General features: G+C 40.2%; 1 protein-coding gene across 1 annotated transcript in view; it reads left to right on the top strand.

The window, feature by feature from the left end:
* Positions 1 to 16,207, top strand: part of Rad50 (RAD50 double strand break repair protein) — a 61,251-nt gene that overhangs the window by 24,376 nt on the left and 20,668 nt on the right. The window contains exons 12-20 of the mRNA XM_027427526.2: positions 1,903 to 2,078; positions 2,860 to 3,097; positions 7,411 to 7,600; positions 8,304 to 8,430; positions 8,772 to 8,965; positions 10,144 to 10,254; positions 11,482 to 11,574; positions 12,169 to 12,282; positions 15,283 to 15,410. Of these exons, the coding sequence (XP_027283327.1) occupies positions 1,903 to 2,078; positions 2,860 to 3,097; positions 7,411 to 7,600; positions 8,304 to 8,430; positions 8,772 to 8,965; positions 10,144 to 10,254; positions 11,482 to 11,574; positions 12,169 to 12,282; positions 15,283 to 15,410 (1,371 nt within the window). The remainder of the gene's footprint in view (positions 1 to 1,902; positions 2,079 to 2,859; positions 3,098 to 7,410; positions 7,601 to 8,303; positions 8,431 to 8,771; positions 8,966 to 10,143; positions 10,255 to 11,481; positions 11,575 to 12,168; positions 12,283 to 15,282; positions 15,411 to 16,207) is intronic.

Raw genomic sequence — 16,207 nt, 5'->3', positions numbered from 1 at the left:
CCTGTCCCCACAATGTAATAGAAAAAGGAGGACGTACAGTTAACTATTAGGAATAATTGCCATTGGCAAGCTAAGGAAAGGAACTAGCAGTAGAACCAGGATGAGCCTGCAGGAGTGATATCTGGGGTGCCCTGGGAAGGTGTTTCCTCACAGAGAGATCAGTAGTGTTTGGTACTTCCTGGAGACCAGATAGGATGAAGGCTACACTTGGCCCTTAGGTTGCCCCGTGTGATGAAAGCATCTTCTGTGGTCCTTTTTGTACAGGGTTTACAGTGACTCACAGTGGACAGTACTGAGTTCCGTCTGTTCTGTTGTGTTCTTTCCGGCTTGGTTTTAAAGAATATGCTGAATACAACACATTGAATTTCAAAACTGGTATATCGTAATTTAGCTAAATTCTTTAACACATGAGCATTGAGATTGGCTAGGATTAAGAGTTGGAATACTAGGGCTGGAGAGATGACTCAGACGTTAAGAGTGCTGTCTGCTCTTCCAAAGATTCTGAGTTCAATTCCCAGCAACCACATGCTGGCTCAAAACCATCTGTAATGAGATTTGGTGCCCTCTTCTGGCATGCAGGCATACATGCCAGAATACTGTATACATAATAAATAAGTAAATCTTGTACTAGTAAAAAAATTTTTTTTTTTTTTTTTGATGAGTGAGGGGGAATGAGTGACCAAGGGTAAGGAGATGTCAGCTACAAGTAAGGGCAAAGGAGGTATTTAGAAACGAGTTAAGGAGTACTGTGAAGGAGACCCAGTGGAGTAGAAGTGCTCTGCTACTCTTTCCTTTGTCTCCAGTAGAGCCAGCAGGTGGCTTCCACTTGCTCAGGCCTATAATCTAGAATCTAAGACAGTGAGCCCCAAAATACAGCACATTCTGTCTGCCCCCATACATTTATCTGGGAGCAGGGCCATGCTCAGGATTAGCAGATGGGTCAGTGTCCTAAGAGGAGCATTCAACTAGAAGACTCAATTAGAGCATTCAACTTGTTCTTCTGACTTCTAAAGAGTGTGGCTGGAGTGTATCTCAGTGGTAGAGCATGCTTGAGGTCCTAGATTCTATCTCCAGTGCAAAACTATAAAAAAAAATATAGGAAAGTATTTGTTCATACCTAACTCTTTTAATGATTTTTGGCAGAATTTGTCTTGTATCTCCTTTCTCAGATTTTTCAAATTTCCAGGGAGCTGGAGAGAAGGCTCAGTGGTTAAGAGCACTGCTTGCTTTTGTACTGGACCTGGGTTTAGTACCCAGCACAACCATCTGTAGCTCCAGTTCCATGGCATCTGACACCCTTTCTGACTTCTGTAGCATGATAAATTAAAGACCTAGAGACAGATATTGTGGGTCAAGCTTCCAGCTGAAGATCAGAGAAGCAAAGCAGCCAAGCCAGTAGATTTTACCCCTACCTAGCTGAAATGGCAATCCTGTCTCCATTAATCCACTAATTCACTAAGGCTTTGAGTTCCTGTCTCCTCCTCCTTTTTTTCCTTTCTCTGACAAGCCATATCCTCTGCCTCCACCTCCCTAGTGTTGGGATTAAAGACGTGTGATCCCAGGTGCTGAGATCACATTTGTGTGAGCTGTTTCTTTTAGGACTGGATCAATTCTGTGTCATCAGTGTGGCCTTGAACTAACAGAGATCCATCTACCTCTTAATCCTGAGTCCTGGGATTAAAGGTGTGTGCCTGGCTTCTATGGCTAACTAGTATGACTGCTTTGCTATTTTGATCTCCAGTGGCTTTAATAAATCATAAACAATATATCACCACAGACTTCTTTGGGCACTAGGCATGTACATGGTGCACATGCATATATGGAGGTAAAACATTCATACACATAAACTAAATCTAAAAAAATTAAATTTTTTCAAATATCCTGCATTTGTTTTTATTTTAGCAAAGAACTAGCTTCAGCTGAACAGAATAAAAGCCATATAAATAATGAACTGAAGAAAAAGGAAGAACAGTTATCCAGTTATGAAGATAAACTGTTTGATGTTTGTGGTAGCCAGGATTTTGAAAGTGATTTAGGCAGACTTAAAGAAGAAATTGAAAAGTCCTCAAAACAGCGAGGTAAGTTACAGTCTATATTATCAAGGCATACTGCCTTTTGGAATTTCATTCACAGGTAACTGCTGAGGATCAGAGGTTTTAAGACTTATTTCTTAAATTATTTTTAGTTGTGTGTATGTGCATGAGTCAGGTATCCACCAAGGCCAGATCTCCCCTGGAGGTAGGGTTGCAAGTGATTGTGAGCAGTCCAGGGTAGGTGCTAAGGACTAATTGGTCTTCTGCCAGAGCAGCAAGTGCTCTTAACTACTAAGCCACCCCTACAGCCCTAGGATAAGAGATTTTATTTTATTTTACTTTTTTATTTTTCCTTTGGTTCTTTGAAACAGGGTTTTCCTGTATAGCCCTGGCTGTCCTAGAACTCACTCTGTAGACCAGGCTGGTCTCAAACTTACAGAGATCCTCCTGCCTCTGCCTCCTGAATGCTGGGACTAAAGGCCTATACCACTACCACCATTGCCTGGCAAGGATAGGAGATTTTAAAACCTTGTTATGGATCCTGGCTTGAGCTCATTCCTGGCTGTACAGCTCACTGAGTTGTGGGTTTTGGACTTGTTGAACTCTTCCTGTATTTCAGATTCATCATCTATAAAATAAAGCTATATACCATATAGGATGTTAAAAAGAAGTAAATGAAATTGTGTGTGTAATAAATGCCTGGCACATAGAAAGATCTCAGTAAAATGTTATGCTTTTTGTATAATACCAAAAAATTGCAAGAATAATGATTATATGAGAAAAATACATGTATGTCTGACTAGAGATTTCTTTATTTTTTAAATAGCCATGCTGGCTGGAGCCACAGCCGTTTACTCCCAGTTCATTACTCAGCTGACAGATGAAAACCAGTCCTGTTGCCCAGTCTGTCAGAGAGTATTTCAGACAGAGACTGAATTACAAGAAGTCATCAGTGACTTGCAGTCCAAGCTGAGGCTTGCTCCAGATAAGCTCAAGTCAACAGAATCAGAACTAAAAAAAAAAGAACGGCGCCGTGATGAAATGCTTGGGCTTGTGCCTATGAGGTAAGCCTAAAGTAGCATAGAATTGGTGTTGCCTTTACTAGGTGTGTTTCCTAAGACTTGGCTTGAGGCATAAGTTGTAACAGGTTTTAAACTGGTTATCAATGGCATTTTCCAAACCCCACAAACAAAATACGAAAAGTTTTTCCAAAAGATAACTTTAAAAAATTTTTTTAAGTGTGTGTGTGTGTTTTGCCTGCCTGTGTACCTGTATACCACATGTGTGCCTGCTGCCCACAGAAGCCAGAAGAGGGTATTATTAGATCCCCTTGGACTGTAATTACATATGGTTGTGAGCTGCTGTATGAGGGCTGGGAACTAAATCCTGGTCTTCTGGAAGAGCAGCCAATGATCTTACTGCTGAGCCATCTCCCTACCTCACCCCCCCCCCAAAACCCAACTTTTTAAATTACATTTTAATTATTGGGTGTGGGTATGGGCATGGCATACCATGCCATTCTTGTGGTGGTCAGAGGACAACTTTCGGAAGTCTATGCAGACTTCCACCATGTGGATCCTGGGGGCAAACTTAGACTACTAGGCTTGGTGGCTAGCACTTTGTTCACTAAGCAATCTCGTCAGACCCAAAAGACAACTTTAGAGTCTATTTTATGTTGTTCCCACTGTTGAAGAAGCACAGATTATTTCTGTTGTTACTGTCTCTTTCATATATATAAGAAATTTAGATAATCAGTTAATAAGTACAATCACATGAGGAAATACATGATTCCTATCCTAGTGTCTCCTAGAACATAGACTTTAAGACCTGTAAGACATGTACACAGGAGCTGGTGGTCTAACCAAGGAGACAAGCTCTCAGAATTAGAAGGCTGGGCTTAATGGAAGCACTTGAAAATGGTGTAGACATATGTACTAGTTAAGAAGAAAAGAGCCCAGGGGTATAAGAATGAGAATCATTTTGAGAATGTGGCAGGAAAGGGGGTGTAAAGCCTCAAGAAGTTTGTGTGATTTAGTTATAAGAGCAACAGCGGAATTAGAACCATGTACAAAGAGGAGAGGTGTTTACCCTAGCTAGACATGCCATCTCAGATTTGAGGCATGATTTTTATGCCTGGTTACCATAAGTTGGGAAGATAGGGCTATATTATGTTCACACCTAGTATAACTCCTGCTAGGTGATAAGGAGCCATCCTAAAGTCTTGATTGTGTTTTAAGAAACTTAACCTCTTATTAATATATTGACTAGATCAGAATGAGAAAATCTCTGGAAACAGAGGAACCAAAATCTGCTGTCCAGGATAATTGCAGAAAAGTTTCAGGAAAATGAGGAAGTAAGGAGATTTCTTTATGGCAGCCAGAAAGTGGGCCCCATAGTCTCTCTGTGCTCATGTGTAGCTGCTTTATACTGTGGCAGGATTGGTCTGTGTGAACTGAAATAAGCTAGAAGTAGCTTTACCTGGTGATGCTTACCTGTGATCACAGCACTGCAGAAGGGGAGGCAGCAAAATTCAGGGTCATCCTCTTCTGTATAGCAAGGTCAATGCCAAATTGGGCTACAAGGGACTTGTCACAATCAAAGAAAGACAGAAGTGATAGTTTGTCCTTCCAATATTATGTGACCTAAGGTACTGTGGCTGTCAACCATTCTAGTCTGCCATGTTCAAATAGCTGTAGAGAAGTCTACATGATGGGGACTAGAGGCCTTCCTACTGAATCATGAGTTCGGAAGCAGAATTTGTAGCAGTTGAGATGACTGTGGTCCTGGCCAAATAGTCGGACTCCACCTCCCTGAGAGACTTTGTCAGAAGCATACCTGCTGACCCTCATATCTGGGAGCAATAACTGCTATTTTTTTATAAACTGCTTGGTTTGGGGGTATTTTATTATGCAACAATAGATAACTACTCAGTGCATCTAGAGAGAAACCAGACTGTTAGAGCCACAGAGAAGGTGATAAGAACATACAGCAGTAGCTTGAGATTGAAAAGGAGGAATAAGGTAATATCTAGAAAAAAAGATCAAATAAAAGATAAAACTTAAAGTTGATAGAAAGTGCACACACAGAGAAAACATGAAGTGGTTCTATCATATTTAAATATGTCACGTGGCACAAGGTAGTGTGGTGTTATATTTCAGGGCTCCTGTCATGACTCCCCTTCACAGAGTGAGTAGCATTTCTTAGTCATTGCCATGTGACTTACTTTGCTGCATCAAGAATGGTAACATTTGTTCTAGTCACTGCTGTGTAACTAAGTAACAGTGAGGACTTGCTCTAGTTCTCATGGTTCCTTAGGATGACTGTCATCTGGGTCTTGCAGAAAGCAGCAGTCATCCTAAGGTTTTTTGGGGGGATGGACGTTTAGGATGGCTGTTACTGACTGCTGGCTGGGAGCCCAGCCGAGGGATGTCATATATGGCCTCTGCATGTGTCCTGGGCTTGGGTCAGCAGAGTGGCTGGGTTACCCAAGTACAATTATTCCAAGAGACAGGAAGCTGATGCTTTGTGAAGTCTCTCTCATTTTTAAAGATTTGTATTTTCATAATTTTTAATTTAATATACATGTTGAGGGGCCATATGCACACACCCATAGAGGCCATAGGCATTGAATACCCTGGGAGCTGGAGTTACATATATTTGTGAGCCACCTGATGTGGGTGCTGGGAACTGAACTCAGGTCCTCAGCAACATACTCTGTAACTGCTGGGCCATCTCTCCAGCCCCATCTGAGTCTTTTAGAACTTAGACATAAAAACTGTCACAGTGGTACTTCTGTCATTTTCTGTTGGTGATAGTCACAGCCTGCCAGTATTCAGAAAAGACTACTCAGATCTCTGAAGAGGCAGAGTCAAAACATTAAGGCTGCTTTTTTATTTTTATTTTTATTTTTTCTTTTCTTTTTTGAGACAACATCTCATTATATAGTCCTAGCTGTCCTGGAACTTACTGTGTAGACCAGGCTGGTCTCTAACTCACAGATATCTGCCTGCCTCTACTTCCTGAACACTAGGATTAAAGGCATGCACCACCACACCTGGCTAAAGCTGGCCTTAATGTATATGATTAATGACCACAGTTCTGAAGTGGTACCTGTGTGCTAATATTGGTACCATACATTCTATTACTTAAAATAGAGGCAGAAGCCAGGAAAAGTACCAGGATGCACTGAAAGTGAGCCATGTTGCTGATTGGGCTGCTAAGTAAGGGCACATGTGAGAGGAGACTATGTCTTCTAAAAGCAACAAAATTCAGAATTCAGAAGACTTTCCAAGTGCTGGCAGAACACTGTTTTGGAGAAGTGGGGAAGCAAAGATGAGTTAAGGACACGTGAGAGGAAAGCCTCTCCCAGAAGAGGAGAAAGCATTCTGTAACACATTAATTTCACATAAATCAACAAATAAAAGGTCTAATAACCTATGAGGACTTTTTTAAATGTGGAAAAGCTACCTTAGATTCTAATTCTGACTCTGCTAAATGCCCTTAGAAATGCTTCTTAGCACACCTGGGCAGTATTTTCCTCTGATATCAAAAACAGGTATGGAGCCAGTCCTTGTCTTAGAGACAGTCAATCAAGTTCAAGCAGTGATAGTAAAGAAGATGATGTATTTGTACCTTGAGCCTGTGTAGCATTTGGCAGTGTCTGGCTTCTTCCCTTCCTTTCTGTAACTTAAAGTATTTTAAATTTTGAAAATGATTTTCTACTTAGAAAAAAGTTATAAAACTAGTACAGAGACTTCACATACACTCTTGTGTTGGTATCAGCAGTTTATGTGACCACATTCAGTTACTGAGACCAGGAGAATGATACAGGCGCAGTGCTACTGACTGACTACAAACCACACTGCTATTTCGTCGGTCTTCTCATCACTGTTTTCAGGGTCCCACACTGCATCTAACGCTTTCTCCATAGGCTCCTGCAGTCTGTGTGTATCAGCCTTTTTGTCTTTTTCATGGCCTTGAAGCTTTTGATGACTAGTCAGTCAATTTATAAAGTATCTGTTTGGCAACACCCCCATAATAATACTGCAAACAGTTGTCAATGACTACTAGCATCAGTAGGCAGATGTTTGAAAAACAGGATATTCACGTATTCTCAGTCTATCACTCTTAAGAGATATTTTTAAAATACAAAGTAAAAAGTAGGCATATTACAGTGGAGAAACATGGCTAACATCACTGTAACCAAGTGAATAAAGTGAACTTCACAAGTAATAAGACATGTTAACATCATTGAGCTACTGTCCTGGAAAGGGCTAGAAGCTCTTATGTGCTGTTCTTGCTAAAAATACATAATAACCTCACTTTAATTATGTGGAAATGTCAGCTAGATTGATTTTCATTGTGTTTTTTTCTTAAGGCAAAGCATAATCGATTTGAAGGAGAAGGAAATACCAGAATTAAGAAACAAACTGCAGAGTGTCAATAGAGACATACAGCGCCTAAAGACTGACATAGAAGAACAGGAAACACTCTTGGGTACAATAATGCCTGAAGAAGAAAGTGCTAAAGTATGCCTGACAGATGTTACAATTATGGAGAGGTTCCAGGTAAGTTACTGCAGTTTAAAGTAGAATAAAATTGGTCTGTGGGGTTTGAATGTGAAATGTGAGTGTGTTAAAACAAAACAAAACAAAAAACAGTAGCTGGAGCCAGGCAGTGGTGGCACACACACCTTTAATCCTAGCACTTAGAAGATAGAGGCAGGCAGATCTCCGCGAGGTCGAGGCCATTCTGGTCTACAAAGTGAGTTCCAGGACAGCCAGGAGGGCTACACAGAGAAACTCTTGTCTTGAAAAATCAAAACACAAAACAAAACAAACCAGTAGCTAGATATGATGGCACACACTTTTAATCCCAGCACTGGGGAGGCAGAGGCAGGTGAATCTTTGTTAAGTTCAGGACCAGCCGGTCTACATAGCAAGAGCTATACACTACACAGTGAGACACACAGTGAGACACACACACACACACACACACACACACACACACACTCACACACACACTCTCTCTCTCTTTCTTCTCTCTCTCTCACACACAGAGAGTAGCAAATTTTCAGGTGCAAACAATGATTTGTATACATTCCTAGGCTTAAAATATTTATAAAAATATGGAAATTGAGGCATAATTCATTTACCTTATTTGAAGTACCAAAACTTAATTCCATGTTTTATCCTATTAAACATGACCTTAAATGGGTTTAAATCATGATAATGCAGTAAGTCTCTTAGAAGTAACTGTTCTGTTCTAAAGATGGAGCTGAGAGATGTTGAAAGGAAAATTGCACAGCAGGCAGCTAAGCTGCAGGGGGTAGACTTGGATCGAACTGTCCAGCAGGTTAACCAGGAAAAACAAGAAAAGCAACACAAACTGGATACAGGTAATATGTCTGTTTGCTCATATCCCACAAAGACTTCAGTGCTGCTCCACATGCCTTTTGTACCTACTCTGTGGAAGAGCCCACAGTACATTCATTCTCTTCTCTCTCCGTCCAAGTATCATTTCTGTTTCTTTGCCTTGTGCAACAGACTTGGAATGGTAGAGGGTCAGATGAGCTGTGCTCTTTCTCAGTTGTACCTGCCCTGTGAGTGACTGGGTGGGGATAGCAAGCAGGGCACCTTTGTTGCATTCAGTGGAGCCCATTGGAATTCACTACAAAGGATGACAGCAGTGTTTTCTGTCCCCATCCATTAGCCACTGTATCCATATGTTTCTGTTCAGTTTCTAGTAAGATTGAATTGAACCGTAAGCTTATACAGGACCAACAGGAGCAAATTCAACACCTGAAAAGTAAAACAAACGAGCTGAAATCAGAGAAACTGCAGATATCCACAAATTTGCAACGTCGTCAGCAAATGGAGGAACAGACTGTGGAATTATCCACTGAAGTTCAGTCTTTATACAGAGAGATAAAGGTATGAATATGCATACATGTTGTTTTGTAAGTTATTCCAGTCACAGAATTCTCTTTGTTGGTGTTAAGAGACATGACTACAGTTATTGTGAGACTCGAAAGTGTTATGATGATTCTTCATATGATTTCCAGTGACAGAGTGGGTATCAATAAGTAAAGATTTGGGAAGAAAGAGTTGGGTCACGTAAAGAAGAACCAAGTGTCTGGTTAGGTAGTGAATTTCATGTTATTAGAAGCGGGCAGATGATGGCTGTATAACTACATACGGATTCTTGTTCCCAAGTGTTGTATCTGTGTCAGACACCCTTGTGTTAGCACTGCTTCCATTCAGTCCCACATGTGATATCAGACAGCTTGCCTGTACAGTGGTTGGGCATGGGGTGCCACAGACACTGAAATGCATACATTGGCTTTATCTCAGTGAATCAAAGCAAAGGTCCTAGTCCAGGTTTTCATAATTACAGCCACTCCTTCAGTAAGCACTACACAAGTTACCCAGTCTATTTAGTAGTAGTTGCTATAAATGTTCCTTTATTAAATAATTTTGGATTAAATAATTTGGGTTTATAGCATAAAATAGTATTGCTTTGCACTAGTCTAGGTTAGACTTTTGACTGTTCCATTTACTTTTGTGACCTTGAACAAGTTGGTTGTATTCAGGAATCTGAACTGGCCTGTCCTTGGGGTTCTGATAGGGTGTGCCCTCAGCTGCAGCCACTAAAAGCACCACCTGTGAATATTCACCATGTTCCCTTTTAAAAGGGCCCTGCCCACCTCCCATCTCTCTTTCTGTTCCTCTCCCTGTCTGTCTGCCCCCTCCCCCCTCTTTCTTCTCTCCTGCTGCTCCTGTCCCTGGAGGCTGGTCTCCCCCTTCCCCTTTCCTTTTTTTATGATCCTTTTCCCCTAATAAAAAACCCCTCTGCTTGAACTCTGTCGCACAGAGTCTTTCTCTCGAGCACTGCTTTTCTTAAATTACAACATAAGTTACCTATGTTTGCTTCTCTGAAATCTGTGGATAAAAATAATGATACCATCTTCATGGGCGCTGTCAAGAGATGCAAATAAGTTAACATTAAAGCCTGACAACTAAGGCATGTTTTACTAAGGCTATGGAGCCTGGAATCTGAAATAAGGTAATAGAGTGTTGTATGACTGGTCTGGCTTTGTGTGTGTATTCAGGATGCTAAAGAGCAAATAAATCCTTTGGAGACAGCACTGGAAAAGTTCCAGCAGGAAAAAGAAGAATTAATCCACAGAAAACAAACAAGCAACAAAATGGCTCAAGATAAAGTAAGTTTTTGTTTATATGTTTTGCTTACCCAATGCCTGTGTTAAATGTTTATAGCACTGTTATTTTACATAAATCAAATAACTTGATAAGATGAGCAGTATTTTCAGGTTTGTCATACTATTTTTGTTTTTGCAGTGCTGGACATAAAACTCAGGGCCTTGTGAATGTTAGAGTAGCATTATCACCAAGCTACATCCCTAGCCCTCATGACAATGCATGTATGTGTGTGTGGGGGGCAGGTTGTATTCAGGTATGCATGCCCATGCATGTGTACACAGACCAGAGCTGGAAGTCTTTCTCTGTCACTGTCTAGCTTTTCTCTTTGAGGCAGAGTCTCTCACTGAACCAGAGTCTCACTGGAGCTGCCTCGTAAGCTTCCAGGATCTGCTGTCCCCAGCCAGTGCTGAGGTTATAGGCACACACAGCCATGCCCAATTGTTTGAAATCAGGCTAGCATAGCAAGTACTGTTACTCACCAAGACATGTTATAGTTTTGACTTTGAAAAATTCTTGAGTAAAGAGTAAATACGTTTGTTTCTCAGGCCAGGAGGTAATGGTGCATACCTTTAATCTCAGCACTGGAGAGGCAAAGGCAGGCCTCTGTGAGTTCAAGGCCCACCTGGTCTACATAGATACATAGAAAGAAAGAATTGAGACTAATCCATTCCCATTGATAAGAAATTATCTGACCTAAAATTTGATAGTGGTGGAACACTTGGTTTCAAAGTTTTTTTAAAGCAGATTTTAATCTTTGAGAATTTGTATGTCATGTTTTTGATCATATTTACCTTCCGATTTCTCCCACTAGAATTCCTCTTAGATCCCCCCCTTCCCCATCTCCCTTCAAACTTCATACCCTCCTTTTCTTTTCATTGTGACCCACCAAGTCCAGTTTGCACCCGTCATGTGCTGATGCATGTGGGCCATTGATCCACCAGGGTATATATAGTTGATCTACCAGGGGCTGTGCACACCCTTAAAACCGACTGTCTCTGGTTTCTCCCTTCTAAACTGGCATTCTCTTATGCTCTCTACTGATGTCCTAGTCTTATCCTGGTGATTTTTAAAATTATTTATTTACTTGTTTGTTTTCTTGAGACAGAGTCTCAGTATATAGCCCTGGCACAGGATTTCAGACATATGCCACTATACCCAGCTCATCTAGTGTAAAGTTTAGTTTTGGTTTTGTGTGTTTGTCTGTAAATTTAATAAATGTTTTCCCACAGATCAATGATATCAAAGAGAAGGTTAAAAATATTAATGGTTACATGAAAGACATAGAGAATTATATTCAAGATGGAAAAGATGACTATAAGAAGGTAATTTTTTTTAGATTTTTTTTAATTGACTAATTTATTTTTTACATTCTAATCCCAGTTCCCTCTCCTTCTCCTCCTCCTGCTTCCCCTGTCTTCCCCCTCCCCTACCTCCCATCTGCTCCTTGAAGAGGGCAAGGCCTCCCCTAGGAAGTCTACTAAGTCTGTCCCATCATCTTGTTGAGGCATGACCAAGCCACCCCCAACCCCCATGCCTAAGCTGAGCAAGGTATCTCTCCATATAGAATGAGTTCCACAAAGTCAACTTGTGCATTAGAGTTAGATCTTGGACACACTGCCCGTGGCTTCATATATTGTCCCATCTGCACCATTGTCACCTATATTCAGGGAGTCTAGTTCAGTCTTACCATGGTTCCCCATTTGTCAGACCTGAGTCAGTGATCTCTCACTAGCTCAGGTCAGCTGATTCTGTGGGTTTCCCCATTATGGTCTTGACTCCTTTGTTCATGTTATCACTCCTCCCTCACCTCAGTTGTACTCCAGGAGTTCGGCCCAATGGTTAATTGTAAAAAGGTAATTTAAAACAAAATTATTTGTTTTATTTTCATGCACTTAATGAATTTTTCTCTTTTTTAGCAAAAGGAAACTGAACTTAATGAAGTTGTGGCTCAACTAAATGAATGTGACAAACACAAAGAAAAAATAAATAAAGAAATGGGAACCATGAGGCAAGATATTGACACACAGAAGGTAGGGCTTTCTGCTCATGGAATCACAACACCATTTCTATAGTAAGTTTTATTAGAAGAAAAATTTGATGGAAATGCAAATAGAGAAAAATGACTCGAGGGTTTTGTTTTGTTTTGTTTTGTTTGCTTTTTTTGAGATAGGGTTTGTCTGTGTAGCCCTGGCTATTATAGAACTCACTGTGTAGACCAGAATGACCTCAAATTCACAGAGATCTGCTCGCCTCTTCCTCCAGTGTGCTGGGTTAAAGGCATGCACCACTACCACCTGGCTTATTATTTTCAACAAAGGGCTTTCAGTGGTAAAAGTTTAAACATTAAAGGCCAGACATGGTAGCACATACCTTTAGTTCCAGCACTCAGAAGGGAAAAGCAGGTTGGGCTACATAGTGATATCCTGTCTATTAAAAAAAAAAAAAAAAAAAAAAACTTAAAAGATAAAAAAGTTAAGTATCCCCCTCCTCCTACTCCCAGTCAACATCCCTAGATGTTGCTACTATTAGATTCTTGTTTGATCTTGAAGAAGTATTTTATTTCTGTCTTAATCTATATATCCGATGGATAAGTGCAGGTTTATATGTAGATATATACTTAAATTTATATATGTATCTTACATTCATTTTATTTTCTGTCTTTTCAGCTAATATATTTTGATCTTGCACTTTAACTCACAGGCTTTTTTTAAGTTTTAGATGTAAGCTAGGCATAGGAGTAAGGTCCAATGTATCTTACAAGTTATTTTAAGGAAAATATAATTTCATTTTTGAGTTGTGTGCGTGTGTCATTTTCTCTATTAAGAATATTAATTTCTACAATATAATTAAAATTAGATTGAGATATTGTCTTTGTTGGATGTGGTAGCCCAAGCCTTTAATCCCAGCAGAGGCAGTTGGATTTCTATGTCAGTCTGTTCTACACAGCAAGGACAGGACAACCAGGGCTACACAGAGAAACCGTGTCTCGAAAAACTAAAAAGGAAAGAAAAATGTAAATTGGATTGTTACCTTGAACATGCTTTAGTTAGGCATGGTAGTTAGTGTCTTTGAAACAATATCCCTTCTTTGTTCATGTTGTCTTAAGCAAAATTCACTGTTTGCTTTAATTACTTTGTTGTATATGATAATTAAAATTTCTTTGAAGTATTGGGGATATAGTATATTGGTAAAACACTTACTTGCCTTTTGAGGGTTAGCCAGATCAGCTTTCTGCTGGGTATCTGACTGTATCACCAGGAATTTTTTATTGTTTGTTTCTTTGAAACAAGATCTTTCAGTCCAGGCTGACTTGTAGCCAGTTGTATTGCTGAGAACCTTGAGCTTCTGACCACCCCGCAACCCCCTAATCCCCCACCCCTTTCACCTTCCTTCATGTCCTAGAATTACAGGCACGCACAACCACTCTCAGGCATTTCAAATATGAAATATCAATGAGGCATATCTGCCTGACCTAATATGTGCATGTGGTATGTCTGCCTGCAGTGTGAGTCCTCCAATTGGCTGGGAGCCTGGATAGGACAGAAAAGGATTTCATCTGTGAACTATGTTACACAGATAGATAGATAGATAGATAGATAGATAGATAGATAGATAGATAGATAGATAGATAGATAGATAGATAGATAGAGATATATATGCACATGAAAACGTATATGCCTGCCAGGACCAGAAGAGGGCGTTAGATCCAGCTGGAGTTACAGGTGGTTGTGAGCTAATCAGCATAGATGCCAGGAACCAAACTCCATCCTCTGCAAGAACAGCAAGGCTCTTAACTGCCAGACAATCTTTCCAGCCCTGTGGGACACACTCTTTTTGCTCTTAGACATTAGAGCTCCAGGTGTAGCTCAACTGATAGGGTGCTTACCTAGCATGCAGGAGGCCTTGGACCTCATAAACTGCATGATGTTACACATTGTAATCACTGCACAAGAGTGGTGGAAGCAGGAGGAAGGAGGAGTCCAGGACTTAGATTAGTGACCCTCGGCTTCTCAGGCTTATCCCTGAGCTGTTTCTGGCATCCTGGAAATGTGTTTGCAGACCACTGGTAATGAGCTTCGTTACCCTCTGTAATTGTATGAATCAACTGTCCTAACGAATCCCCCATATGATATCTGTATCCTATTGGCTCTGTCTGTCTGGAAGTCACCATTGCTATATCAGCTGAGCTCGGTGGCTGGGAACTCACTGGTTTATGTGCTTGTTTAAGTCCAGGCAAGTTTTATCCTAAAGAAGTAATTTGAAATCCGCCTTCCTTTTTTCAATTAAGGAATACATATGAAGGGAAGTAGAAATTATCTGACTTACTCAAGGGGCAGTACAGAATAACACTGGTGAAAGGCAAGCATAGTGGCACACACTTACAATCACAGAGCTGAGGAGTTAGAGACTGGCTGTGTATAGTGCTTACTGGTGAGTTCTATTGTCCCTGAGAGACCATGCCTCAAAAACAAGCAAATGAAAAATACTGAAGTAGATGGTGAGGAGTGATGTTCAAGGGTTTCTTGGCTGCAACACATACCACCTGGTGTGGTGGTACACACCTTTATCTTAGCAGGCTGAGGCAGGCAGATCTCTGTAAGTTCCAAGGCCAGCCTAGACTTCAAAATGGGATCCTGTCTTAAAAATACATCATAATTAAAAATAACATCTGATTAATTTTTCCATTTTAGACAATTATTTTGTGTGTATATAAAATGATCACATTTAATGACTTTTTACCAAATATATCAATAGTTTATAAGTAAATGAGTACACAAGGATACATGCTGTACTCATTTATTAAGAGGGTTACCCCTGCCAAAGAAGAGCTCTTACATCATGTTCATGAAGGGGCAGTGCAAGCTGCTCTGTCCTTCCTGCCCTCCTGTCCCACTGGCTGAATCTCCTCTGGTCAGTTTAACATGACTGTGAAGAAGGCAGTGTTATCATTCACTTCCTGTCTGCATGGTTAGGGAGCTCATGGTAGTAGCTTGTTTATTTTTGTTAACTGATACAATATTTACATCTAGATACAGGAAAGGTGGCTACAGGATAACCTTACACTAAGGAAAAGAAGAGAGGAACTAAAAGAAGTTGAAGAAGAAAGAAAACAACATTTGAAGGAGATGGGACAAATGCAAGTTTTACAAATGAAAAAGTATGTTTAGTAACTTGTGTTTATTTTTATTTTTGATGTTTCCTTAAAAAGCCCAGGCTGGCCCCAAACTCATGGTGCTCCTGCCTCTACCAGTTGAGGACTGAAATTTCATGCCTGATCGACACACTCAACAGGAAATAGTGTTTCATTTCAGTTGATAAGTAAATGAAAAAAGAAATTTTGTTTGTTTGTTTGATTGTTTTTGAGACAGGATTTCTTTGTGTAGCTTTGGAGGCTGTCCTGGAACTTGCTTTGTAAACCAAGCTGGCCCCAAACTCACAGAGATCAGCCTGCCTATGTCTCCTGAGTGCTGGTATTAAAGGCATGTGTCTCCACTGCCCTGTGTAAATGAAAAAATTTAAGGCATATGTTGAAGTCTGTATAATTTACCAGGGTACCAGAGAATTTTGAGTACTTCTTTTTGGTCAGAATTGTGGTTTTTATACTTTTGCAATAGAAACAAAATTTTAATGAATTTTACTGTAGAAAATGACTAGTTTATTGCAGATAAAATTGTACTGTGTCTTTGACACTTGTAAATAAAACTGATTGAAATCTGTTATCCAGTAGCTTCTCATTGGTGGCAGTTGGTAGTTGTTAATTGTAAAGCAGAAGTAAATTACTTTGTTGCTTGAATCCCCAGCAGTGCCTTATGTCGTCAGTATCTAAAAGCCAGGGGCTTTCATGATGCTCACATGTTGTAAGGATTCTTTATTTAGTACACAAAAATTAGCTGCTTCAGAAACATGAATACTGCAGAATTTTGGAAGGAAGAGCACTAGCTCAAAAGCCTTAGA

This window comes from Cricetulus griseus, chromosome 7, assembly GCF_003668045.3.
Source record: "Cricetulus griseus strain 17A/GY chromosome 7, alternate assembly CriGri-PICRH-1.0, whole genome shotgun sequence".
NCBI classification, from domain to species: Eukaryota; Metazoa; Chordata; class Mammalia; order Rodentia; family Cricetidae; genus Cricetulus; species Cricetulus griseus.
This window is presented reverse-complemented; position numbering and strand designations above follow the sequence as displayed.